We start from the raw sequence: 27,084 nt of genomic DNA, 5'->3' as shown, positions 1-27,084 counted from the left end.
TCTGTTCTTTTTCTGGGACCCCTATAATTCAAATGTTGGTGAGTTTAATATTGTCCCAGAGGTCTCTGAGACTGTCCTCAATTCTTCTCATTCTTTTTTCTTTATTCTGCTCTGCAGGAGTTATTTCCACTATTTTATCTTCCAGGTCACTTATCTGTTCTTCTGCCTCAGTTATTGTGCTATTGATTCCTTCTAGAGAATTTTAAATTTCATTTATGGTGGTGTTCATCATTGTTTGTTTGCTCTTTAGTTCTTCTAGGTCCTTGTTAAATGTTTCTTGTATTTTCTCCATTCTGTTTCCAAGATTTTGGTTCATCTTTACTATCATTACTCTGAAATCTTTTTCAGGTAGACTGCCTATTTCCTTTTCATTTGTTTGGTCTGGTGGGTTTTACCTTGCTCCTTCATCTGCTGTTTGTTCCTCTGTCTTCTCATTTTGCTTAATTTACTGTGTTTGGGGTCTCCTTTTTGCAGCCTGCAGGTTCGTAGTTCCCATTGTTTTTGATGTCTGCCCCCAGTGGCTAAGGTTGGTTCAGTGGGTTGTGTAGGCTTCCTGGTGGAGGGTACTGGTGCCTGTGTTCTGGTGGATGAGGCTGGATCTTGTCTTTCTGGTGGGCAAGACCGTGTTTGGTGGTGTGTTTTGGGGTGTCTGTGATCTTATTATGATTTTAGGCAGCCTCTCTGCTAATGCGTGGGGTTGTGTTCCTGTCTTGCTAGTTGTTTGGCATAGGGTGTCCAGCACTCTAGCTTGCTGGTTGTAGAGTGGAGCTGGGTCTTAGCGTTGAGATGGAGATCTCTGGGAAAGCTTTTGCCATTTGAAATTACATGGAGCTGGGACGTCTCTTGTGGACCAATGTCCTGAACTCAGCTCTCCCACCTCAGAGGCACAGGCCTGACACCTGGCCGGAGCACCAAGACCCTGTCAGCCACATGGCTCCACAAGGATCCTGAGGGAGGCAGGCCCTTATCAACTCAGGTGGAAACAGTGAAACTGGGTCAATCAAGCCTTGCGGTTTAGACACTGTACTGACAGAGACAACCATGCACGTGGGAGCAGCGCCATGTTCCCTCATCTCTGAGAGGACTGCTTCACCACTCGTGCACCAGACAACCCAGGATAAAATGGTTACAACAGGCTTCTTTATTTCTGTTTCTCAAGTCAGAAACCCTGGTTCCTCCCTTTCAACATGTGCTGTTGATGTTCTTTCCAAATATTATCTTGAATTGGCTCATTCTTCTTCATCTTCATTGCCACCACCTTAGTCCATAGTATCTTCATCTCTTGCCCAGATTGCTATAGATCTCTCCTAACTGGTCTCCCAGCTTCCCCTTTTGCCTCTATCAAAACTGTTTTTGGTAACAATGGCAAGGCATAAATGTAAATTAAAATATATCACTTCTCTACCTAATACCCTTTTGTGGCTTCTTATTAAATTTAGTAATTCCTTTTCATAATCTGGTCTCTGTCTTTCCAACCTCATCTTGTGCCTCCCTCACTTGCTTACAACTCTTCAGCTGATGAGTAGTTTTCCTTAAGTTCCTTAAATCCTCCCTTGTCCCACCTGCCTCTGTCTAGAACGCTCTTACCCCAGTTTCTATAGGGCTGGCTTCCTCTCATCCTTTATGCCTTGTCTTAAATACCATCTCCTTTTCAGACCATTTTATCTAAAGTAGGCATTGTTGTTGGTTTTCTATTTCAACCATATGCTTATTTCTTTCATAGCTCTTACCACAGTTTGGATTTATTTTATGTGTTTGTTTTCTTGTATTTGGTCCATCTTCCCCACTAAGGTCTTTGAGGATGGAGACTTCATTTCCCTTGTTCCCTATTGGAATTCCAGCACCTAGCACAGTACCTGGCACACAGTTGGTATTCAGTAAATATTTGTTGATTGAATTAATGAAAAGTACAAATCTAGCTGTGTCCAATTTTGTGTTTATAGTTTTTCTTTTTAGATTTTAATATATCCAGTTTTCTAAATCCAGAGTATTGTATATAAAGAAATTCAAGATAGAGCTAAGATTTCTTAGTGAGAAAGGTTAAAATAGCCGACTGAAGGGAATAAATAACAATAATGCCCTCAGCTCAGATTCTAATTTTCAACTCAGATTTTGCTCCCTACATCACATCCTGGATATGAATTTGCATGATATAGATCACTGTGATGATTAGGAAAGTATATTTTTTGAAGTTAATAGAATAACTGGTTAATGTCACTCTGTTGTTTTATTAGGGATTCTAAAATTTATATTTAGCTTTTCAAGGCTTTTACTTTTCTCCTACCAAGTATTTTATGCTTTCCCTTTCCCCTACCACACACACTGTTTTAAGGAGACTATTCAGTTCTGTTATCACAGAGATGAGAATGACCACAAAACTTCAGTCCTGGTTACATAATACTTTCCAATCAATCGTAAGTCTTTCCTATCAATCGGTGGGTCTTTCCCCCAATTTCCCCTCTTACTTTGTCACCACCTCTGTTCCAGCAGCACTGTGTATGCCTTGAGCTCATTGAAGATATGAGCCATGTGTTATCATTGTATCCCTAGTTTCGGGTACATAATAATTAAGCAATAAATGTGAACTACCATGATAATCTCTGTAGAAAATTGGAAAATGAAATTTGTGCTGTGTGGTCTATACTTTCCTCCTTTTTAAATTACATTCACTTCTTTCTTGCAGTATGTTCTATTTACAATATTAAAAACTTTTTTTGTTGAAGTATAGTCGATTTACAATGTTGTGTTAATTTCTCCCGTACAGCAGAGTGATTCCATTTTATATGTATACACACACACATACACACACGCATTGTTTTTCATATTCTTTTCCATTATGGTTTATCAGGATATTGACTATAGTTCTCTGTGCTATACAGTAGGACTTCGTTGTTTATACATTATTTTTATTTCCATGAAAACTTAATACTAGCAATGACTTTCTTATAGCAATCTTCGTCTTAGGAATTTAAGACAAAAGGTAACACATTTTGTAAATCTGTTTTTCAGATATGACCATTCTGTTTCAAATGACAAAGCCCTGATGGTGCTAACTGAAAAACCACTACTCTATATTCCTCCACCTCCCTGTCAGCCCCTGATTAACACAACAGAATCTCTCAGGTGAGTGTTTTCAGTTGTTGCAGATATATCTGAGTGGGTTCCTGTGTTTAGCTTTGGAACCTAGAAAAGTATTTGTTCACATTAACCAAGTGGTTGAGAAAACTATGAATTATTTATTGAATAACCGTAGGCATATCAATTGTTGTCCAGTTTCCCCAGCAACCTGATAGAGATGGTGATGGGTCTGTTTCATGTGATGGTATTGGGGTTGTATACTTAAATATGTCTTATTTGAAAACTGAAGAATGATATTAATATAAAAATTCAGGGTAAGTGTTAGACTTGCAGTGGTAACATTCATAGTGGAAAGTACCTTTTTCTTCAAATTAGGAAGATAATAATTTGAAGATATGTGATTCTGGAGTCATTTTCACATTAGTGTACTTTTCTTTATCTACTTTTCCCTTGAATTTTTTCCTGTGATTTTGGATCCTATCTTTGAACCTCAAAAACTGCTTCAGTTTTTTTGTGATATGTAGTAATCAACTATATTTAAGTAAGTATAGTCTGACATCTTCACAACTGCTCTAAAGAGTAAGCAAAATAAAGGGAAGTTATATTTGAACTGGCTTTTTTTTTTTTAATTTCCAGTGTTGGAAAATTTGGATTGTCGTACCTTGAAATTTCTCCTCCTGAGCAGTTGATTCATTCTTTTTCCACTCCCCAAAAAAGCATGATTTTCAAAGGCTTTAATGAATCCATTTGTTGTTAGGAGTCCTGTGACTTGTTTTGTGCTCTCCAGTGTCTCCAGTATTTGTGTGTACATAGTCCAAGAGCAGAAACAGGAAATACTATTTTGTGGAAAAACCTTTGCATCCAATATTGATGTTTGCCAGGTATTTGCTCTAATTTTCTTTGAATTTTGAACTCATGATTGAGGAGGCTACCATATAAAAATGCATGTCATTAAAGATAACATTAAGTGTCTTAGCTTTCTCAAATCAAAAAAGAATATTGAACCATTAGGCACTTGGAATGCTCTTTAGAACCTCAGAATATGATTAAATTCATTTCCAACCAAAGGTGAGACATCTGTTTCTATGAAATATGTTTAACTAATTAAGCTATTTTATAGGTTAAATCATGAACTTCGAGGGTGGGTTCATAGACACGAAGTGGAAAGGACCAAGTCGAGAAGAACGACAAATAATCAACAGAAAACCCGTATTCTTCAGGTTTGTTTCTGCTTGTCTTTGAACAATGGTTGGCATATTTGTTAGAAGGCTTCCTGTAGATGTGTTGCCCTCTTCTTTGGAACATTTGGGAAGCTGGAACTTTAGCCACTTCCCACTACCTGCTGCTGCTACTGAAGCAGGTGTCACTGCCATTGAAGCCCTCCTCCCAGGTTTCACAGCACTCATTTAGGTTTTATAGCACTAGTATTTCCTGCTCAGACATAGTGCTGTTTCCTGCTCTCTCCCTCAAATTTGCTTTCAAGCCAGGGGTTTTATGCACGGACATCTGTATGACATGTTTTTGGCACAAATAATATAATAAATGATACTGTTTATCTCCTCTGTTCTTAGAGCTTTTCAAATGTAGGACAGCTTGGAAGTGAAGGCACATCTCCGTGGAGGGCATTTTTGTACTTAGACTTGTAGCACTACAGGTTAATGACAGCTCTTATTTAGAACCTATTAAATTGGGCTTCTATCTTAATATTGTTTACCACAAAGCACCATTTATAGTCTTTCTGTCATTCAACTATTTATTACTACTTCTGAAGCACTTAGACTGACACATTGCAAGCTCCCAGCAAATGTCACCTGTGGTAGTAATAATGAGCCAGGTACTGTTCTCGACCCTGGGAATACAGTAGAGGGTATGATAAAATCCCTGCCTTCATGGAACTTACATTCTAATGGGAAAGATAAACAATAAACACGTAAAGTGAAATAAGTCATACAAAAAAAGACAAATACCATATGATCTCATTTACATGTGGAATCTTAAAAAAATACCCAACAAACTCATGGATACAGAGAACAGATTGTGGTTGCCAGAGGTGGTGGGTGGAGGGTACAGACTTCCAGTTATGAAATAAAGAAGTCATGAGGATTTAGTTTACTGCATGATAACCATAGTTAATAATACTGTAGTGTATATTTGAAAGTTGCTAAGAGAGTAGATCTTTAAAGTTCTCATCATGAGGGAAAAAATTAAATTAAAAAATAAATAAACAAGTAAATAAATACATATACTAAAAATTAGAAGTTCTCTAAAGAAAAAGCAGGTTTGGAAGTTAGAGTTTGAATGGAGACGTGAGTGACTATTTTAGATTGGGTGGTTAGAGAATCCTTCTCTAAAGAGATACCACTTGAGTAAGGTATTGTCAAGGTAGTTATTACCAGCTGTTATAACATTTAGCCTCAAAATCTCAGTAGTTTAATGGAATAAAAATTTGTTTCTCACCCAGAGTTTGAGGTAGCTCTCTAGAATGGGTTTCCTCCAAGCAGTGACTAAGGAATCCAGGTTCTTCCACATTGTAGCCCAGCAACTTGAAATCCTTTGCTTTTAGCTTTGGGTGTTGGGGAAGAAAGTTTGGAAGATTATGCAGCATGTTTTAGGGATCAGGCCTGGACTTCAGTCAATGTTCAGTTGACTAAAACTCTGTCACTTTTCCCAGCCTCCCTTGCAGAAGGTTAGGCAAATGTAGTCTTCCTATGTGCTTGGGATGAAGAAGGGGTTTGGTGAGAATATAGCTTTTGCCATAGGCAGAAAATGAAGGACAAAATGTAAAGGTCTAGGAGAAAATCTGGAGAAACAGCTTTTAGACCAAGGGAATAGAAAGTATAGAGACCCTCAGGAGGAAACAGTTTGCATATTTGAGGAACATCAGTAAGTTGAGTAAGGCTGGATTACAATGACTAAGGGGAGAGTAGCCAAAGATGATGTCAGAAAGACAGAGGAGGCTAAATCATATCAAATCTCATATGCAATGATGAGAACTTAGGTTTTCATCCTAGGTGCGAGAGGACAGCATTGAGAGGTTTGAGCAAGGCTGTGACTTGATCTGATTTATATTTTTAAAAGATTGCTCTAACTGCTACCCCAGGTAGAACACAGCAGGGAACATGAGTGGATGTTGGGAGACCAGTTAAGCCATTTCAGTAGTGTAGGTGAGAGATCATTGTGGGCCATACTAGAGTGGTAGATTTGAAGGTGGAGGAAAGTACTTGAATGCCAAATATATTTTGAAAGTATAGATGATGAAATTGCTATTGTAAAATAAAAAGGAAACAGTGATAATTCCTATGCTATAGCTGCTGGATGAATGATGATGCCATTTACTGAGACTGAGAGTAGGGAAGGAGGAGTTGGAGGCAAGAAAAAAGAGTTTTAGATATATTAAGTTTGAGATGGCTATTAGACATTCAAGTGGAGAAGTCAGGTGGCTACTCAGATATCCAGGTCTGGAGTATAGGGGAGAGGTTGAGACTGGAAGTTTAATTTGGGATGATATCACCTAGAGAGAAGGTAAAAAGATGAGAAAAGAGGTAAGGAACTGAACCCTGGAACAACGTCAACATTAGAGGTTAAAAGACAAGGAAAAATCAGCACTTGAGAAGGAAGAGGAGTGGCTGGCCAGTAGAATAAGAAAAAATGTAGGATAGTTGTATCCAAAAACCCAAACAAAGAAAGTTTTTAAGGAAGAGGATGTGATTTACTGTTACAGAGGTTAAGAGGTGTTGATTAAGATGAGGACTGGGAAATTACCATTGGATTTGATTATTAGAACTTGTTAGTGACTTTGATGAAGGTTGTCTCATTGGAGTGGTGATGACAAAAGTCTGAGCGATGTGGGTTCAGGAAGTAAAAATAAAATGAGGAAATAGAGAAAATTATTTCAGGATGATCCCCATTAATGGAAACAGAAATGGAGTAGCTGTAAGAATCAAGGAAGAGGTTTTATTTTGGGATGGGATATGTTTCACCAGGTTTTCCTGTTTATCTACTAATGGAAACTCCTAAGCTATTTGATTATTTGGAGACTAATTGGAAGCAGCACATGATAGGTTCCTAAGTACATTAAAAGTATATTGAGAAACATGGACTTTTAACCATTAAGGGACTGTTTTCAACTATAAAATAATGAGGGTTAGTCTAAATGAGCTTAAGCTCTGACATTTGAGATTCCATGATTATCCAGTAGGTGTTTCTCTGGGCCTCTCAGGCACTCTTTGTTCACCTATTATGGCATCTTTATTGGTTGTTAGTACTTCATTACTAATGTCACAGTTACCTCAGAGTCCCAAAGCTGTTTACTGACGTTGGAATACAGTGTCCAGTCTGCCAAAGCCTACACGTTAGCTGCCTCCATGACTGGAGGAAAAACGGACTCTGGTTCCCTTCTGCTTTCCAAGTATATGTTATTCGTAGAAGCTAAATTATGTCTAGACCCTGGTAGCAAAAAAGTTTGGGTAATATAGTTTTCAGGCTTTCATCCCTTGTTATACAGGGGAAGAGCAAAAAGGGGGCAGGAAGAGATAATTGCCAGTAGAGAATTCCACACAGCTGGTAAAATGGGCTTTATGAAAAATTAGATGAAAATTATTGGCCTAAATGAGTTTTTTGCCTTATCTTTTGACATATTAAATTAAGAAGTCATAAAAATTCTAAATGTATAGGCTCCAAGTAACAAAGTTTCAAAAACATAATGCAAAAAAGTGACAGAACTAAAGGGAAAAACAGATAAATCTGCAACATAATTGGAGATTTTAATATCTTTCTCATTTCTATGTAAATGTCTGTCTCACTTTTTTTTGCTGATTGTGACCTTTTGCTAAATCCACATAGCTAAAAATGCTGAAGTTCATAGCCAAGTTTTCAGAAGTCCCTTTGTTTATTGGTGTAAATCTTGGATAGGTAAATGGCATATTCAATTGCTGTTTGCCTGATGTCTCTGTAACTCAGCTTTCCTTAAAGCCTACCCACTCATTTCTGAGCCTAGAGAAAGAAGTCTGGCTTCTTTCAGACTTCTCTGATAATTTCATGTGTGCCAAAGTAGCAAAATCATTTAAAATTCACCAGTTATTTAATCTGTTTATTTTAAATTTTATATTTATCCACTAGCTGTAGTTTAATTTTGGCTTGATTTACTACTTACTTGATAAGCATATCAATAAATACAGTACTTTATTATTTAAATGTATTTGTTTTTCTTTTCATTTTATCTGTGCTTTTTATTTTTGTTTAACGCATTTTTAAACTTACTATATGTAAGACTGACATTAGATTTTTGTAAAATTAGACCCTTGACTTGTTACAGAGCCAGAAATTGGAAGCCCTCTATTCATTCCTGCATATTGGTTCCATCTACCACCAAACAAAATTGTTCCCTCTCCTCTTCCCATAACCCTTTGTATATTCTTCTATTTTAGCATCACATTATATCATTTCTACATATCTGTCTTCCCAGTTAAACTGCAAGCTTCTAGAGGGCAAAAGTCAAATGTTAAATTCTGTAGCACCAGTACATGTAGTAGGCACTCTATGAAAGTTTGATTGCTGAAGGAAGGATGGATGGATATAGTAATGAACAAATGCTAGTAATCTTAAGATTAAACAGTTATTCAAGTCACTGTTTGACAGGGTAATAATAAGGTCACTTCCTAACATAATAATTGGTAATGTGCTCTTGAACTCTGATACTCTTATAAAACTTTTTTGAAGATCAGCTTACAAAACTGCTGGGGTATATAAGAAAGCATAGTGCAAAGCAGGTGCTATATGGAAGACAGGTTTCCAGTGTAGTCTATGTGGACCACTAATGGTTCCAGATTGGACTGTTCTCTGGCCAAGAATCATTGATGAGATATCTTTATGATGGATTAGTCCACAGGTGTATTTAGGCATGAAGATCTTTGTGTTTAATTCAGTAAACAATAAGATTTAGTTTCATTGTGAACCTTTCATAATTCAGGAAATTTTCATTTGGAAAATAATTATTTTAGACAAACGTAAGTTGTTATGTGATCAGTAATACTTGTATGACTTGGTGATAAACCTTGTGATACTTGGACTAAGTTTTTGAGCTTTTTTTTTTTTTTTTTTTTTGCGGCACGCTGGCCTCTCACTGTTGTGGCCTCTCCCGTTGTGGAGCACAGGCTCCGGACGCACAGGCTCAGCGGCCATGGCTCACGGGCGCAGCCGCTCCGCGGCATGTGGGATCTTCCCGGACCGGGGCACAGACCCATGTCCCCTGCATCAGCAGGCAGACTCTCAACCACTGCACCACCAGGGAAGTCCTGAGCTATTTCTTTAATCTTTGTGGGGAGTGCCTTAAATGTCTTACTGTCCGTAAGACACATCTCTCAGCCCAGAATGTGACCAAAAGAGTTCTAATTTCTATATTGGTGTTTAGTTATGTGAACTTAATACGTCAGTATATTCATGAAAACAACTTTACGGGGACTTCCCTGATGGCGCAGTGGTTAAGAATCTGCCTGCCAATGCAGGGGACATGGGTTTGATCCCTGGTCTGGGAAGATCCCACATGCCATGGAGCAACTAAGCCTGTGCGCCACAACTAGTGAGCTTGTGCACCACAACTACTGAAGCCCGTGTGCCTAGAGCCTGTGCTCCGCAAGAGAAGCCACCACAATGAGAAGCCCGTGCACCACAATGAAGAGTAGCCCCCGCTCGCTGCAACTAGAGAAAGCCTGTATACAGCAACAAAGACCCAAAGCAGCCAAAAAAAAAAAAAACCAAACAAACTTTATGAATACTTTAATGAAGTTTAGTAAATGTAGAATGAGTCAATATAGGAAGCTTTTCATATGATTACATTATGTGACATCTAACCATTTTTTATCTTTCAGGGTGCTCTGGAACAGGGCTCAAATTCTCAGCTCATGGCTGTCCAATACACAGAAACCACTAGTATCAGGTAAGAAAGTGTGGAAGCTCTTGGCTAAGGAATTTTATTATTTATTTATTCATTCATTCATTCATTCATTCACTCACTCACTCACTCACCTGCTCCGGGTCTTAGTTGTGGCATATGGGATCTTCGTTGTAGCATGTGGGATGTAGTTCCCTGACCAGGGATCGAACCCGGGCCCCCTGCATTGGGAGCTTGGAGTCTTAACCACTGGACCACCAGGGGGGGGTCCCAGGAATTTTAAATACCTAGGATTTCAGTAAAGTTGAAATACACACTTCTCTTCCATCTTAAACTTGTTCTCATCATTATCTTGTAGAAATAGGTAATTCAGATATATGTAGAAACTAACAGTTCTCTGTAACCAGAATATTTCATTCATTTACTATGTGTATATTTAAAAATATATTCATATTATTTCTTCATTAATTAGAAATGTTTTTAATCTCTGTACCTTCCTCTCAAGTTTGCTGTGAACCTGAAACTGTTATTTAAAAAATAATCTTTAAAAAATGTTTTAAAGTGAATTATAGTTGACCTTCCTTATTCATATATTCCGTATTTATGAATCCGCTTACTTGCAAAAATTTATTTCTGCCCCCAAAATCAATACTGAAAGTGCTGTCATGGTCATTTGCATTCCCAAAAGTTTAACAAAGCAATACTTCGCCTTCCTGTTTCAGCTCTCATACTGTAAACAGTTGTCCTTTTTGAGGTCTATTTAGTGCCATATTTTTCACATTTTTTGATTTTTGCTTGTGAATTCTTCCTTTAAAATGGCCCGCAAGCATAGTACTGAAGTGCTGCCTAGTGTTCATAAGCTTGAGAAAGCTGTATTGTGCCATGTGGAGAAAATACACGTTAGAAAGCTTCATTCATGCATGAGATATAGTGCTGTTGACTGTGAGTTCAGTGTTAATGAGTGAACAGAATTTGTTAAAGAAGGTGTCTTTAAATAGAAACACATAAAACAGGGTTATATATTGATCAGTTGATAAAAATGCTGTAACTGAGAGAGCCTCATCCACCAGAGGGCAGACAGCAGAAGCAAGAAGAACTACAATCCTGCAGCCTGTGGAACAAAAACGATATTCATAGAAAGATAGACAAGATGAAAAGGCAGAGGGCTATGTACCAGATGAAGGAACAAGATAAAACCCCAGAAAAACAACTAAATGAAGCGGAGATAGGCAACCTTCCAGAAAAAGAATTCAGAATAATCATAGTGAAGATGATCCAGGACCTCAGAAAAAGAATGGAGGCAAAGATCAAGAAGGTGCAAGAAATGTTTAACAAAGACCCAGAAGACCCAAACAAACAGAGGTGAACAATACAATAACTGAAATGAAAACTACACTAGAAGGAATCAATAGCAGGATAACTGAGGCAGAAGAATGGATAAGTGACCTGGAAGACAGAATGGTGGAATTCACTGCCATGGAAGAGAATAAAGAAAAAAGGATGAAAAGGAATGAAGACAGCCTAAGAGACCTCTGGGACAACATTAAATGCAGCAACATTCGCATTATAGGGGTCCCAGAAGGAAAAGAGAGAGAGAAAGGACCCGAGAAAATATTTGAAGAGATTACAGTCGAAAACTTCCCTAACATGGGAAAGGAAATAGCCACCCAAGTCCAGGAAGCGTAGCGAGTCCCATACAGGATAAACCCAAGAAGAAACAAGCTGAGACACATAGTAATCAAATTGGCAAAAATTAAAGACAAAGAAAAATTATTGAAAGCAGCAAGGGAAAAACGACAAATAATGTACAAGGGAACTCCCATAAGGTTAAGAGCTGATTTCTCAGCAGAAACTCTACAAGCAAGAAGTGAGTGGCATGATATACTTACAGTGATCAAAGAGAAGAACCTACAACCAAGATTACTCTACCCGGCAAGGATCTCATTCAGAATTGATGGAGAAATAAAAAGCTTTATAGCCAAGCAAAAGCTAAGAGAATTCAGCACCACCAAACCAGCTCTACAACAAATGCTAAAGGAACTTCTCTAAGTGGGAAACACAAGAGAAGAAAAGGAACTACAAAAGCAAACCCCAAACAATTAAAAAAATGGTCATAGGAACATACATATTGATAATTACCTTAAACGTGAATGCTTGCTGAATGGATACAAAAACAAGACCCATATATATGCTGTCTACAAGAGACCCAGTTCAGACCTAGGGATACATTCAGATTGAAAGTGAGGGGATGGAAAAAGATATTCCATGCAAATGGAAATAATGAGAAAGCTGGAGTAGCAATACTCATATCAGATAAAATAGACTTTAAAATAAAGAATGTTAAAAGAGACAAGGAACAGCACTACATAATGATCAAGGGATCAATCCAAGAAGAAGTTATAACAATTGTAAATATACATGCACCCAACATAGGAGCACCTCAATACATAAGGCAACTGCTAACAGCTATAAAAGAGGAAATCTACAGTAACATACTAATAGTGGGGGACCTTAACACCTCACTGACACCAATGGACAGATCATCTAAACAGAAAATTAATAAGGAAACAGAAGCTTCAAATGACACAGTAGACCAGATAGATTTAATTGGCATTTATAGGACATTCCATCCAAAAACAGCAGATTACACTTTCTTCTCAAGTGCACACGGAACATACACCAGGATAGGTCACATCTTGGGTCACAAACCAAGCCTCAGTAAATTTAAGAAAACTGAAATCGTATCAAGCATCTTTTCTGACCACAACGCCATGAGATTAGAAATGAATTACGGGGGAAAAAAACGTAAAAAATACAAACACCTGGAGGCTAAACAATACATTACTAAATAACCAAGAGATCACTGAAGAAATCAAAGAGGAAATCAAAAAATACCTAGACACAAATGATAATGAAAACACGACGATCCAAAACCTATTGGATGCAGCAAAAGCACTTCTAAGAAGGAAGTTCATATATACAAGCCTACCTCAAGAAACAAGAAAAATCTCAAATAAACAATCTAACCTTACACCTAAAGGAACTAGAGAAAGAAGAACAAACAAAGCCCCAAGTTAGCAGAAGGAAAGAAATCATAAAGATCAGAGCAGGAATAAATGAAATAGAAACAAAGAAACAAAAGCTAAGATCAATAAAACTAAAACCTGCTTCTTTGAGAAGATAAACAAAATTGATAAACCATTAGCCAGACTCATCAAGAAAAAGAGGGAGAGGACTCAAATCAATAAAATTAGAAATGAAAAAGGAAAAGTTACCACGGACACCGCAGAAATACAAAGCATCCTAAGAAACTACTACAAGCAACTCTATGCCAATAAAATGGACAACCTGGAAGAAATGGACAAATTCTTCGAAAGGTATAACCTTCCAAGGCTGAACCGGGAAGAAATAGAAAATGTGAACAGACCAATCACAAGTAATGAAATTGAAACTGTGATTAAAAGTCTTCCAACAAACAAAAGTCCAGGACCAGATGGCTTCACCGGAGAATTCTATCAAACATTTAGAGAAGAGCTAACACCCATCCTTCTCAAACTCTTCCAAAAAATTCCAGAGGAAGGAACACTCCCAAACTCATTCTATGAGGCCACCATCACCCTGATACCAAAACCAGACAAAGATACTACAAAAAAAAAAAAGAAAATTACAGACCAATATCACTGATGAATATAGATGTAAAAATCCTCAACAAAATTCTAGCTAACAGAATCCAACAACACATTAAAAGGATCATATACCATGATCAAGTGGGATTTATCCCAGGGATGCAGGGATTCTTCAATATATGCAAATCAATCAATGTGATACACCATATTAACAAATTGAAGAATAAGAACCATATGATCATCTCAATACATGCAGAAAAAGCTTTCGACAAAATTCGACACCCATTTGTCATAAAAACTCCAGAAAGTGGGCATAGAGGGAACCTACCTCAACATAACAAAGGCCATATATGACAAACCCACAGCAAACATCATTCTCAATGGTGAAAAACTGAAAACATTTTGTCTAAGATCAGGAACAAGACAAAGATGTCCACTCTCACCATTATTCAACATAGTTTTGAAAGTCCTAGCCATGGCAATCAGAGAAGAAAAAGAAATAAAAGGAATCCAAATCGGAAAAGAAGAAGTAAAACTGTCACTGTTTGCAGATGACATGATACTATACATAGAGAATCCTAAAGATGCTACCAGAAAACTACTAGAGCTAATCAATGAATTTGGTAAAGTTGCAGAATACAAAATTAATGCACAGAAATCTCTTGCATTCCTATACACTAATGATGAAAAATCTGAAAGAGAAATTAAGGAAACACTCCCATTTACCATTGCAGCAAAAAGAATAAAATACTTAGGAATAAACCTACCTAGGGAGACAAAAGACCTGTATGCAGAAAACTATAAGACACTGATAAAAGAAATTAAAGGTGATACAAAAAGATGGAGAGATATACCATGTTCTTGGATTGGAAGAATCAACATTGTGAAAATGACTCTACTACCCAAAGCAATCTACAGATTCAATGCAATCCTTATCAAATTACCAATGGCATTTTTTACAGAACTAGAACAAAAAATCTTAAAATTTGTATGGAGACCTGAAAGACCCTGAAGAGCAAAAGCAATCTTGAGGGGAAAAAACGGAGATGGAGGAATCAGACTCCCTGACTTCAGACTATACTACAAAGCTACAGTAATCAACACAATATGGTATTGGCACAAAAAAAGAAACATAGATCAATGGAACAGCATAGAAAGCCTGGAGATAAACTCACGCACCTATGGTCAACTAATCTATGACAAAGGAGGCAAGGATATACAATGGAGAAAAGACAGTCTCTTCAATAAGTGGTGCTGGGAAAACTGGACAGCTACATGTAAAAGAATGAAATTAGAACACTCCCTAACACCATACACAAAAATAAACTCAAAATGGATTAGAGACCTAAGTGTAAGACTGGATACTATAAAACTGTTAGAGGAAAGCATAGGAAGAACACTCTTTGACAGAAATCACAGCAAGATCTTTTTTGATCCATGTCCTAGTGTAATGGAAATAAAAACAAAAATAAATGGGACCTAAGGAAACGTGAAAGCTTTTGCATAGCAAAGGAAACCATAAACAAGACAAAAAGACAACCCTCAGAATGGGAGAAAATATTTTCAAATGAATCAACAGACCCAGGATTAATCTCCAAAATATATAAACAGCTAATGCAGCTCAATATTAAAAAAACAAACAACCGAAATCAAAAATGGGCAGAAGACCTAAATAGACATTTCTCCAAAGAAGACATACAGATGGCCAAGAAGCACATGAAAAGGTGCTCGACATCAGTAATTATTAGAGGAATGCAAATTAGAACTACAATGAGGTATCTATCACTTCACACCAGTTAGAATGGGCATCACCAGAAAATCTATAAACAACAAATGCTGGAGAGGGTGTGGAGAAAAAGGAGCCCTCTTGTACTGTTGGTGGGAATGTAAATTGATAACAGCCACTATGGAGAACAGTATGAAGGTTCCTTCAGAAACTAAAAATTGAATTACCATATGACCCAGCAATCCCAGTACTGGGCATATACCCAGAGAAATCCATAATGCAGAAAGACACATGCACCCCAATGTTCATTGCAGCACTATTTACAATAGCCAGGTCATGGAAGCAACCTAAATGCCCATCGACAGACAAATGGATAGAGAAGTTGTGGTACATATATACAATGGAATATTACTCAGCCATAAAAAGGAATGAAACTGGGCCATTTGTTGAGACGTGGATGGCTCTAGAGACTGTCACACAGAGTGAAGTAAGTCAGAAAGAGTAAAACAAATATATATTATCGCATATATGTGGAGCCAGAAAAATGGTACAGATGAACCAGTTTGCAGGGCAGAAATTGAGACACAGATGTAGAGAACAAACATATGGACACCAAGGGGGGAAAGGGCAGGGCGGTGGTGGTGGTGGTGGGGTGAATTGGGCGATTGGGATAGACATTTATACACTGATGTGTATAAAATTGACGACTAGTAAGAACCTGTTGTATAAAAAAATAAATTTTAAAAATTCAGGGAAAAAAATGCTGTAACTAAGCCTTCACAGGAACTTAACCTGTATTTCCCTTAGGAGAATGGTTCAGTGTTTGCTAATTCAGTGTTTGCACTGACTTTATAGGACTATAACTACCATAAATAATAAGAATTGACTGTATATTCAAAGTATTACAGTCAGAGATGGCCTCTTGAGCACGTGAAATTATTTCAAAGGAAGTTCTTATGACTCAGTTATAATTTCCTTTTAGGTCAATCTTGCCCTCCTCTTAAGTTAATAAAAGTTTGACTGAAGACATAAAAGAATATGATTTTTCTTTTTGAAGAAAAATGAAGTCTTTTTTTTTTAACTCTAACTTTTGGGTGTTGGCTTATTGTGCTAAATAAAAGACCCTGAAAATATTATTACGAACTATATTAACATCATTTGAGTATATCTTTTGGGATAAGATGTGCTCTGAGGTATTATAATTTTAGTTATAATTTTACCAAGGCACTGACTTGGTACTTTTAATATCTATGGCTAGCAGTTGTTGAGTGACTCCCATGGAAGAGGACCCATGCTTGGTACTAACATCTCTGACCCCAGTAACAGTCCTGAAAGGTTTATGTGGTTACCCTCATTTTATTGATGAGGAAACTGAGGTTCCTCAGAGATTGATTTCCCCAAGAATATCCAGTTGCGAGGCGGAGCAGGAATTCAGAGTCAGGTGTATTTGTTTCCAAATCCTAAGTGCTTTTCACCTTTCACACAGCCTCATAGACAAGTGCACCTTCACACATTTGACAGAACGGTGAAAGATAACTTTTCCTCAGACTTAATTTATGTTACCAAAATTTTAAAATCATGCAAACCAATGCAGAAATCTATTTTCTGGTACTTCTATTTTTTTTTACATGCTTTGCAATGCACTTGACTGGTACATTTTAGAGCCTTGATACAGAAATGAGAGTTTTGGCTTTAGTGAATTGGATCTTACAAATATCCTGACCTTGAGCTTTTCAAAATGTTACTATACAAATTGCTGCCAAAATACTACTAATATTTTGGTTGAGAGAGATTCTTACAATTCAGAATGGGAAGCGTTTTTTTTTTTTTTTTTTTTTTTTTTTTTTTTGCGGTATGCGGGCCTCTCACTGTTGTGGCCTCTCCCGCCGCGGAGCACAGGCTCCGGACGCGCAGGCTCAGCGGCCATGGCTCACGGGCCCAGCCGCTCCGCGGCATGTGGGATCTTCCCAGACCGGGGCACGAACCCGTGTCCCCTGCATCGGCAGGCGGACTCTCAACCACTGCGCCACCAGGGAAGCCCGGGAAGCGTTTTTGAGAGGATAGAAATTTATTAAAGAACACTTTGCCATTTTCTTACTTCAGCAGGAACTCAGGGAGTGAGCTACAGGTGTATTATGCTTCACCCAGAAGTTATCAAGACTTTTTTGAAGCCATCCACAGAAGGGGAGACACGTTTTATGTTGTGTCGTTTCGAAGGGTAAGTTCACTTTGAAAGAATAAAAGAAATAGTTTTGAATACCTGCTATATGTGAGGCACTGAGCTGAATGCTGTGGAAGATAAAAAGATATGAGAGATAGGAAGCAATATAAAATAAATTGTATGAGTGGAACAGCCTAAGTGCTATAATACAAGCTTGATTTTGAGCTGTTCAGCGTTATGAAGTGGAAACATGGAGTTGATGCCAGGCAATATTTAGAAAATATAAGCTGCTTATTGATTTTTATTCTTTGTTTGTTTATAACCAACATATTATTTGTTTGTCTATAACCAGTGGAGAAGTATAAACATAAAAATGTCTTTTTAGGCTCTATTCCTGAGACTTTCTATCCCTCTTTTCTCTGTACTTCATCAAGCATTTACTCTTGCTAGTGAAGAATGTGTAAGATAATCAGTTAGCTTATACAAAAGTAAATGTTTATACGAGCACTTTTGAATGTTACAAATGTGAGACTAAATGGGGAAAAAATGCAAAGCTTACTTTCATTCCATCTGCTTTTCCTCTAAAATGAAAATACATTCTGCATAGAGTTGCCATATGGATAGCTCGGTTACAGTGCTGTACGTTAAACCAGTAACACATGAATGAATTAGAATTCCTTGGTAGTTTGTATCCTAGGCTTTTCTTTTTCTTTGTCTTTTTTTAAAGGATGTAGAGAGTGTATGATAGAAATAAGCATATGCTAACAATAAACGATTCATTCTCTGATTATTGTCACCACTCACTGTCACTGAAATTCTCAGTTAACTCAATGCTTTTCCTAAGGTATAAATATCTAGCAGCTCAGAATTTTGGACCAGAGAACTTTGACACTTGAAGATTAGGGAAACCAAACATTTCATGTGTTTTTAGTTATTAATCAAATATGTTAGGAGATTTGGAATACTATAGTGATGGTATCTCATGATTTCTGCCTTTTCTCAAAAATTTCCTGTGTTCAGCCTATTCTCTCAGACACAGCTGGTATATTTCTATACTGTGCCAGCCTCCAAGTTCATTTTCAGCAGCAAGGGGGCAGCTGAGAACAGGGTTTCAGCAAGGCTCCAACTGTATTGGCTGACCAGAGCTTAGTATTAGCTTTGGGTTGACACAATCATGTTTAAAGTTGGCAGGGGTTGGGGGGTGGGAGTAAACTTTTTTTTTTTTTTTGCGGTACATGGGCCTCTCACTGTTGTGGCCTCTCCCGTTGTGGAGCACAGGCTCCGGACACGCAGGCTCAGCGGCCATGGCTCACAGGCCCAGCCGCTCCGTGGCATGTGGAATCCTCCTGGACTGGGGCACGAACCCACGTCCCCTGCATCGGCAGGCAGACTCTCAACCACTGCGCAACTAGAGAAGCCCAGGAGTAAACTTTTTAAGATGGGATCCAGCACTACGAAGAAGAGACTTGATACGTGTTAAAATGAATGTGTTGAAGTATATGTTATGGAAGTTACCACAAAAGAATATTTTTAACACTGAAATAGCTGAATACATTTTCTTAGGTTTGGGATAATTTCTCTATTATTTGATGAAAACAGAACAGTATATATTAAAAGTAGCAATTGTCAAGCCACAGATTGACCTTACGACTAGTAACATTTTTCTAGGGAAGAGAACAAGTATTTGTTATGAAGAAAATTATCCTAGCCTTAAAGGGACTGTATTTTTACAAAGGAAGATGAATGGTGTCCTTTGTTTTGTTTTGTTTTGTTTTGTTTTTTTTGCGGTACGCAGACCTCTCGCTGCTGTGGCCTTTTCCGCTGCGGAGCACAGGCTCCAGACGTGCAGGCCCAGCGGCCACGGCTCACGGGCCCAGCCGCTCCGCGGCATGTGGGATCCTCCTGGAACGGGGCATGAACCCACGTCCCCTGCATCAGCAGGCGGACTCCCAACCACTGCGCCACCAGGGAAGCCTGAATGGTGTTCTTTTTTTAAAATAAATGCATTACGTTTCTTGCATTTGTAAAAGCTACTTCTCATTAGTTTGCTGTGAAAAGTGCTACTAGAAAATTATTTATCACCCTCCCTCCAATCCTTTGATGTCGTAGAAAAAACATTCTCATGTTTAAGAAAACTGTTAGGACTCTCTTTCACATTCTGTTTGACTTTTTCATTTCCTAATTACTGATTTATCATATCTTAGTGTTTTATATCAAGGTAAAGTGAGGATAAGCATGAACTTAACTAGATAACAGTAGTTAGAGAGAGACAGCATCCTTTTTCACTTTTTCTTTCTTTATTTTGTTTTAACAGTTGGGATAAGGAAGTTAATTTTATCATCATGACTATAAATAGTGTCATTGGACAGGAATTTGATTCTTAAATCCTGGATTGTTCTTTTTGTTCTTGCTAAAGTGAAAATGAAATACATAATGATCTCATGCTTAGTTTTTTGTTTTCATTTTTCCATATAAAATATTCTAACAGTTTCATCAAAAAGGCAAGTGGCATCATTTCTTGTGTAGAAAGATGTAGACTTTTTCTTTCATTTAGGCTCTTAATTTCATTGACAGAAATTATTGTAATTGATACTGTGCGATTACATTAGAAATTAAGAAATATAGGGATTCTCATGCCTCAAGGTTTTGCTTAGTATAAACCAGACTTAACAGAGCCAATAAGCAAACCATGTGGTCTTATTGTATAATTGGACATGTGTTTAAAAGAATATTTTAAGATCTAAAAAAGTAGATGTAGCTATTGACTGTTTAGTATACCATTATTTAATAAAGCAACTCTTATGCTGCATAGCTTGGAACATACACTTGTCCTCATGGAAAATTGAAATAGTGGCTTGTTGTCACTCCTGATTCAACAGCAGCTCCAGTAATTCCATTTTAGTCTTTTTCACACATTGCTCATTCAGACTCCCTAAGCAGAAAGAGGATCTGATTATATATATAGTTGGGTAGAATTGCTGTGATAACCCTGGCTCATGATCCGTGGTCCATTCTTTTGTGACCAGGGAAATAGTGTTGATTTCATTAAATGTATTCTTTTGCTTTGTAAGCCAGCAACTATGCAAAAGGAACAGCCTGGGCCACTCTTCTGAGAAAATGATTGTGGTGGGCCCTTAGGGCTTCATAAACTGTTTATTATGCTACACAACGCCTGCTTTAAAAAAAAAGTTCTTTCTTGTATTGGTCCCTAGTTGTTTGATCTAAAAGGCTTGTCTTCTCATCTGTATCATAAGCCTCTGAAAGGCAGAAAGTGTCACGTGCTTTTTTATTACCACTCCTGACACTCGGCACAATGCTAGCCACTCAGTGCTTATTAAACAGAACAATTTTAGGTATGGTTCACTAAGAGATGTCACAGTGATGGAAGTTCATTGTTTTCCATAATCATTTAAAGGGTATATTTACATGTTTTGCTTGGAGAAATCTAAATCTGTTTTACTGATCTAAGAAGTAACATAAACAGTGAAGTCCAGCAGAAAGTTCAGTTAGAGATGACCTGTCTTTTCTTTATTTATGGTTGTACTAGCCAGAGATGCATCAGCTTTGTGCTTGTTTCTGAATCTAAGCTTTAGAGCTTAAAAAAATTACCTTGGTGAAATGTTTGACTGTGAAATGTTTAATAGTCAATAGGGAGAACTTTGAGGTACTTGCATCCTCGTTTTTTTAATATTTGGCAGAGTCATTTGGGAGTGGATTGTTGTTAGACCTCACTGCTTTCTTTTGTGGAGAAGGGATGGTGTCTAGTGTCTCTACAGATTCAAGCAGCATGAGCCAGAAACTTGAAACTTTGGACAAAGAATAGGAAAGATGCTAATTAATGCAGAAAGGTTGACTGGTGATGTTATTGGTTCAAAAGGTTTGCCAAAGGTTTATTCCCATGGAAGGCCATAATAGAGAGTTTCACAGAATGGCAATGATATTTTATAAATTAATGCCTAGATTAATACCTAATACATGCTTGGAAGAATGGCATATTTTCTTAATGTATATTATTTATTTCTTAGAAAGTTTTGTTTAGTATATATAACTTTATATAAAATCTTCAGAGGCAAGAGGAATTTCCTTAGAAATCAAAGGAAATTAGTTTATAAAGTCTACTTCAAAAGGATACAGCTTCTGTTGTTTTGGAACTTCACAACTTGAGTGTGCACATGGATCTTGGAGTTTGGCCATTTTCTTATCTCTGCTTTCATGGCCTTTTAGCCAGATTCTTTGTCTGGCTGGAAAAAAAAAAAAATGTGACTAAATGAGTTTGGAAAGATACTCGCATTAAAAAGAAGTCTTATCTTAGAAGAGACTTCTTCAAAAACTTCTTTTAGAGGGCTTTTTCTAAATAATTGTTAGCTTACTTTGAGATTTACTCTTATCCAGGTCTTAGGCATATTGTAAAAAATAGAACCGAGTTGTCTGAGGATCCACTTAACCTGAATTTACTTAATGATTACATCAGTAACATTATATATCCATTTTCTCTTTCATTTATATACAAATAAGGACACCTTTAATGTATACGGCCATTATAGTTTACAGACCCCTTTCACATATATCATCTTGTTAGTTCCTTACATATAATAAAGTAAGTATTCCTAGTCCTGTTTTACAGATGGAAAAATTGAGGCACAGAGAGGTTAAGTAGCTTCTCTAAGGACACAAAAATGGTAAGCAGTAGAACTAGGGCAATAATTGAAGTGTTCAAATTTAATACAATGATTTTTTTTCCTTTACATTCTGGTGCTGCATTTTTTTTTTTTTTTTTTTTTTTTTTATCTGTTTTGTGGTACGCGGGCCTCTCAGTGTTGTGGCCTCTCCCGTTGCGGAGCACAGGTTCCAGACGCGCAGGCTCAGCGGCCATGGCTCATGGGCCCAGCCGCTCCGCAGCATGTGAGATCTTCCCAGACCAGAGCACAAACCCGTGTCCCCTGCATCAGCAGGCAGACTTTCAACCACTGCGCCACCAGGGAAGCCCTGGTGCTGCATTTTAGATTGCTGAATATTTAAATAGCAAAATTACTGTATTCCTCCAAAACCAACCATGTTTTGTTGCCATATCTGCTGGACACTTTTGCTGGAGTTATTGCATAACAATTAAAATTTTTTGTTTGTTAATTACCTGATTGTAGATTAAGTGCTTTATTAGGTTACACTTTGATAATAGTAAAGAATAACTTAATGGTCTGAAAGGTTATAGTATAGCTTCAGATTTCAAACCAAGAGAATAGAATAAATAGGCTTTGAGAGTTTCTGGTTTCTTTTTAAAACATTTGAGGAAAAAAAATCTTTGCTGTGTCTTAAAAAGGAAGTACTTTAGCCAAAATAGACAGTATTTTAATGATTGGTACTCTAGAACTTCTCATAGAGAAGAGTGGTTTTTGTGCATGTGTAAATGCATTTTATTATGCATTCTGTATATGGCATGCCGGATTCTTGAGATCAGAAACTTTTGATCTCAAGCTCCTTGTTAAATATGAGTTACTGTTGTGTGGTTTTAGGGGATTTAGTCATTTGTTCCTTGGCTCTGTAACAGATTCCTAGCTAACGTTAAAAAAAAACAACCACCTGTTATTTGGATTTTTCAATTGCATAGTGTAATATAACTTGTTTTATGTTTGAAAAATGATTGTTCAACAGTCTCTGTAACTAGACTTGTAAGTAGAATAGCCATGGGCACAAAGAATTTATAACTCATGAATAATTTGAAGTCTTCAAAATTCTCAGGGTAGTGGGCAAGTCCATCTGAGTCAGGATAATTTTCCAACTGTTCGTTATTCTTGTGCTCTATTTGGTAGTCTTTATTTTATAATGTGTTTTTCATATGCATTTGTTTAGGCTCCTTTTTTAGCTGGCATGCTTTCTCTGGGCAGGGATAAAGTCTATTCCTTCTGTTTTGTCTTTCTACAAGGTCTGTTGCAATGTACTGCAGACTGTGCAGAGCAAGTCCTAAATAAATGTTAGGACTCAAACTGCTGTTTATTTGTGCCTTTTTACCTTATCTTTTATGTCCTGCTGTTCAAAAGATTAGTAGAGATGGGGTTTGCAGAGACAAAGAAGGAAATTTTTCTCAATGAATGTTTAAAATTACTTTTGTATATTGAATAACCATGAAAAAGTTTAAAATATATGGTCTACTTTGATGTGGACAAACTTTTAGCTACAGAATAGAATGACTTCTAAAGAAAGACATCTAAAGTTACCCTGATTCTTCAGGTAGGATTTAATAATTGATAAAGTTTTGATAGTTTCCTTCTCATAAAATTTCAGATTTTTCATAATGAGGGAAGAAAACATTTCCTGAAAGCAAAACTGCATTCTAAGAAAAGATATTTCTTCACATTATGAATATGTGAGGAAAAATGTTTTTTAAATAATTCATAGATACAGGCCTTAGTGACTTGCATTTTAGCCCCAATTCTGTCACTTACTATTTGACTTTGGACAAATCACTTGTCTCTCCTATCTTCAGTTTCCTGATCTGTAAAATGATAAAGTTAGAGCAGATTTGCGTTTTCCTTTTCGCTCTAGAAATTTATAGTATTCTTCTAACTCTGTGTGTGTGTGTGTGTGTGTGTGTGTGTGTGTGTGTAGGTATATGTGTGTATATGTGTTTCTGTGTGTGAACACTGTCCTCTTAGAAATCTATAGTATTGTGTTAAAACTCTTTAAAGTTACTAGAGTGACTCTCAGTCAGTTGGAGTTAGAACATTTTAAGGGTTTTGAAAAACAACCATAACAAAACCAAAATGTTGAGTTACAAGGTAGACCTATAAATTAATGAGTTTGATTTTTTAATAGATGGTGGTCTTGTAATTTATTTAATAATGATCTTTATAGCGCTTATAATATGCCAGTCTTTAATCCTGAGGTAGGTACGATTATTGTCCTCATTTTACAGATGAGGAGCCTAAGGCACAGAGAGGTTAATTAATTTTTCCAATGTGACATAGTTTGGAAGTGACTGAGCCAGAATTTAACTGAGAGTCTGGCTCCAGAGTCTGTGTTTCTGGCCACTTCCCTATATTGCCTTTCTAGCACTTTTATGTCCAAATGCTGCCTTATCCTTCAGAATATTCAACTTGGAATTTAATTCCACTGATCTGTCTGTTCAAAACATCGTTTGAGTTGCTTTAGGTTCATTTCCACAGAGGGCAAGACCAAAGATAAAGCCCTGTGGAAAGAAACCCAAGAACCATGCTACGTAGAGTAATAGTGTAGGAGAAATAAGAGCTACCAGGGAAACACAGAGGAAATGATTAGAGATATAGAAGGAGAACTGGAATAGTACTACAGATGAAAGTGGAAAGAAATCAACTTAGTTTTATTTTAAAACATGGAGGTCAAGGAAGAAGAGTTCATAAAGGAGGTGGTCAGCAGTATTGGGTGTCACAGAGCTCACTGAGAATGAGAAATGAGAAAAGCCCATTTGGCCCATATAAACATGGAAATCGTTGGTGACTTGAGATTACAGTTATGGTAGAGTACTCAGAACAGAATCCAGATTAGAGGCTAAGAGAGACTGTGAAGGAAATAAAGTGGTGGGCTTGGTAAATTTGGCATTGAAGGGAAGGGGAAATAGCCTGGAGACAGGTAAAGGGAAGAGAACTAAGGTGTTTGTGTTTGTGCGTGTATGCGTGTGTTTAAGGATAGGAGGGCTATGAAGGTAAAGTATAAAGTAAAGAGAGACTATTGTGGTTAATTTATATACATATAAACGTAAGAATGGAGTGCATATTTTATTTTTGACAGATGTTTTAAAGGAAAATAAACATGTCAATGTTTGTTCCTCATCTGTATTAATGTTTTTCTATTTAAATCAGAACATGGAGAAAGTTGAAGAAAAATTTTTGTTTATTTGCAGTAGGACTATAAAAAATAAAAGAGAATGTGGAATTAAAACCGGATTTCTAACAAATAAAATCATATTTAAAGTATTCCTTGGGACATCAAAAGTCTTCTAAATCTTAAATAAGGAGCTGACTTTTAATAATGGTAAAATGTTTTTAAAATATAAAATTTGATAGAACTATTTCTAATTTAATTAATACCTAGATGGTCTTGGAGTTTTTCCTCATATAAAGTCAGAAAACTAGCAAAATAGACGGTTAAATCATTTTATGTTTAAACAAAATTTGATGCAAGCTTTTTGGTAATGTCACAAAACTTAAATATGGAGGAAGCAATTACTGTAGTTAGGAAAAGTTGATGATTTATCATCTGACTCAGGAGTAAGATCTGAAATGCTTGTGTCCTCCCCTCCCCCATATGTAGTGATTTCTTATTCTGGACTCTGATTTGTTTAACTTTGACCCCATCAGCAAATCTGAACACTGACACTTAGTTGGTTTTTCTTGAAAGATCCTAAGGCTCTAATAGGTGTGTGGCATTTATTTCAAGGCATTGATGCTAATCTAGAGTCTGTTATGGATGGGCTTTGAGGAATTTTCCGATTCCTAGTATAGGAATCTCACTGGAAGCCAGCAGGATGGACGATTAGCTGAGACCAGGAGTGTGGTATATGTCTAACTAAATAATTATGCAACTGTTTGCTTAATGTCTGTTTCCCTGGCCCGGCCTTAAGCACCCTGAGGGCAAGAACCGTCTCTGTCTTAGTTATCGTGCTATCCCTAGTATCCAGCATAGTACCAGGCACATAGCAGGTATTCAGTAAATATTGAATGAATGAATGAACAAACTGGATACCAAATCCATCAGTTTGACATGCCATATTCTAAATTAGTTTATACCATTACCATGATGTGATAGACAATTTGTGACAGACCAGCTTCTTAACTACTTTTTTCAGGGCCATCTACGTCTCATGGTAAATCTAGAAATCAGTCTTTGAAAATTAGTAAATTTAAGTGCATTTTGTACAGCACAAGGAATATAACCAATATTTTATAATAACTTCAAATGGAATATAATGTACACTTGAAACTAATATAACATTGTAAATCAACTATTCTTCAATTAAAAAAATAAATGCATTTTAAGAAGTTTAGGTACCATGTTGCATGAGGGAACTATATACCCAGTAAGATCTTCTCTGTGTTTCAGAGTTGAAACACTGAGCCTGGTAGTACATGGATAGAGAAGATTTTTTTCAATTAGGGTGTCAAACAGACTGTGGTGCCATTTTAAGCACTGGAATTAATAAGCCGCAGACTGAATAAACTCCGTATGTATAGAGACCCATCTATAATGTGTGTCTTTGGTGTCCTAGAAGGATGGGACGATATTAGCATTTTTATCTCCTGCACAGTGTTTAATTTGAATATGTAAGGTGTTCAAGAAAAGCTTGTCAAACGAATCTCCCATAACCTATATTTCAAATAATTTAGAGTCATCTGTGTCTGATTATAATACACCTAGAAATAAATCTTAAAACTAAAATATATCATACAGAATAAAAGGCCTCTGTTATTCAGTTTAAGTTTTATAGCTATTTTTCTTCTTGTTCCATTTGTTATTGAATAGAAATTCAATAAGTTTTATTCTGTTAAGTATGAATCTGCCTTGGGAGGGGATGTCAGATGTTTAATTTGAAGTTCTTTAAAGAGACTGGTTGCTTTCTTCCTCTTAAATGTGC

At 36.9% G+C, this 27,084-nt stretch overlaps 1 protein-coding gene across 1 annotated transcript in view; it reads left to right on the top strand.

Annotated features, from left to right (window-relative positions):
- Window positions 1-27,084, top strand: part of ATF6 (activating transcription factor 6) — a 221,677-nt gene that overhangs the window by 80,932 nt on the left and 113,661 nt on the right. Inside the window, exons 11-14 of the mRNA XM_082834402.1 lie at window positions 3,010-3,123; window positions 4,199-4,298; window positions 9,945-10,012; window positions 17,423-17,537. Coding sequence (XP_082690528.1) covers window positions 3,010-3,123; window positions 4,199-4,298; window positions 9,945-10,012; window positions 17,423-17,537 — 397 coding nt within the window. The remainder of the gene's footprint in view (window positions 1-3,009; window positions 3,124-4,198; window positions 4,299-9,944; window positions 10,013-17,422; window positions 17,538-27,084) is intronic.

Source organism: Leucopleurus acutus, assembly GCF_964270905.1.
Source record: "Leucopleurus acutus genome assembly, chromosome: 2".
NCBI classification, from domain to species: domain Eukaryota; kingdom Metazoa; phylum Chordata; class Mammalia; order Artiodactyla; family Delphinidae; genus Leucopleurus; species Leucopleurus acutus.
Note: the sequence above shows the minus strand (reverse complement) of the source record. Positions and strands in the feature narration are given on the sequence as shown.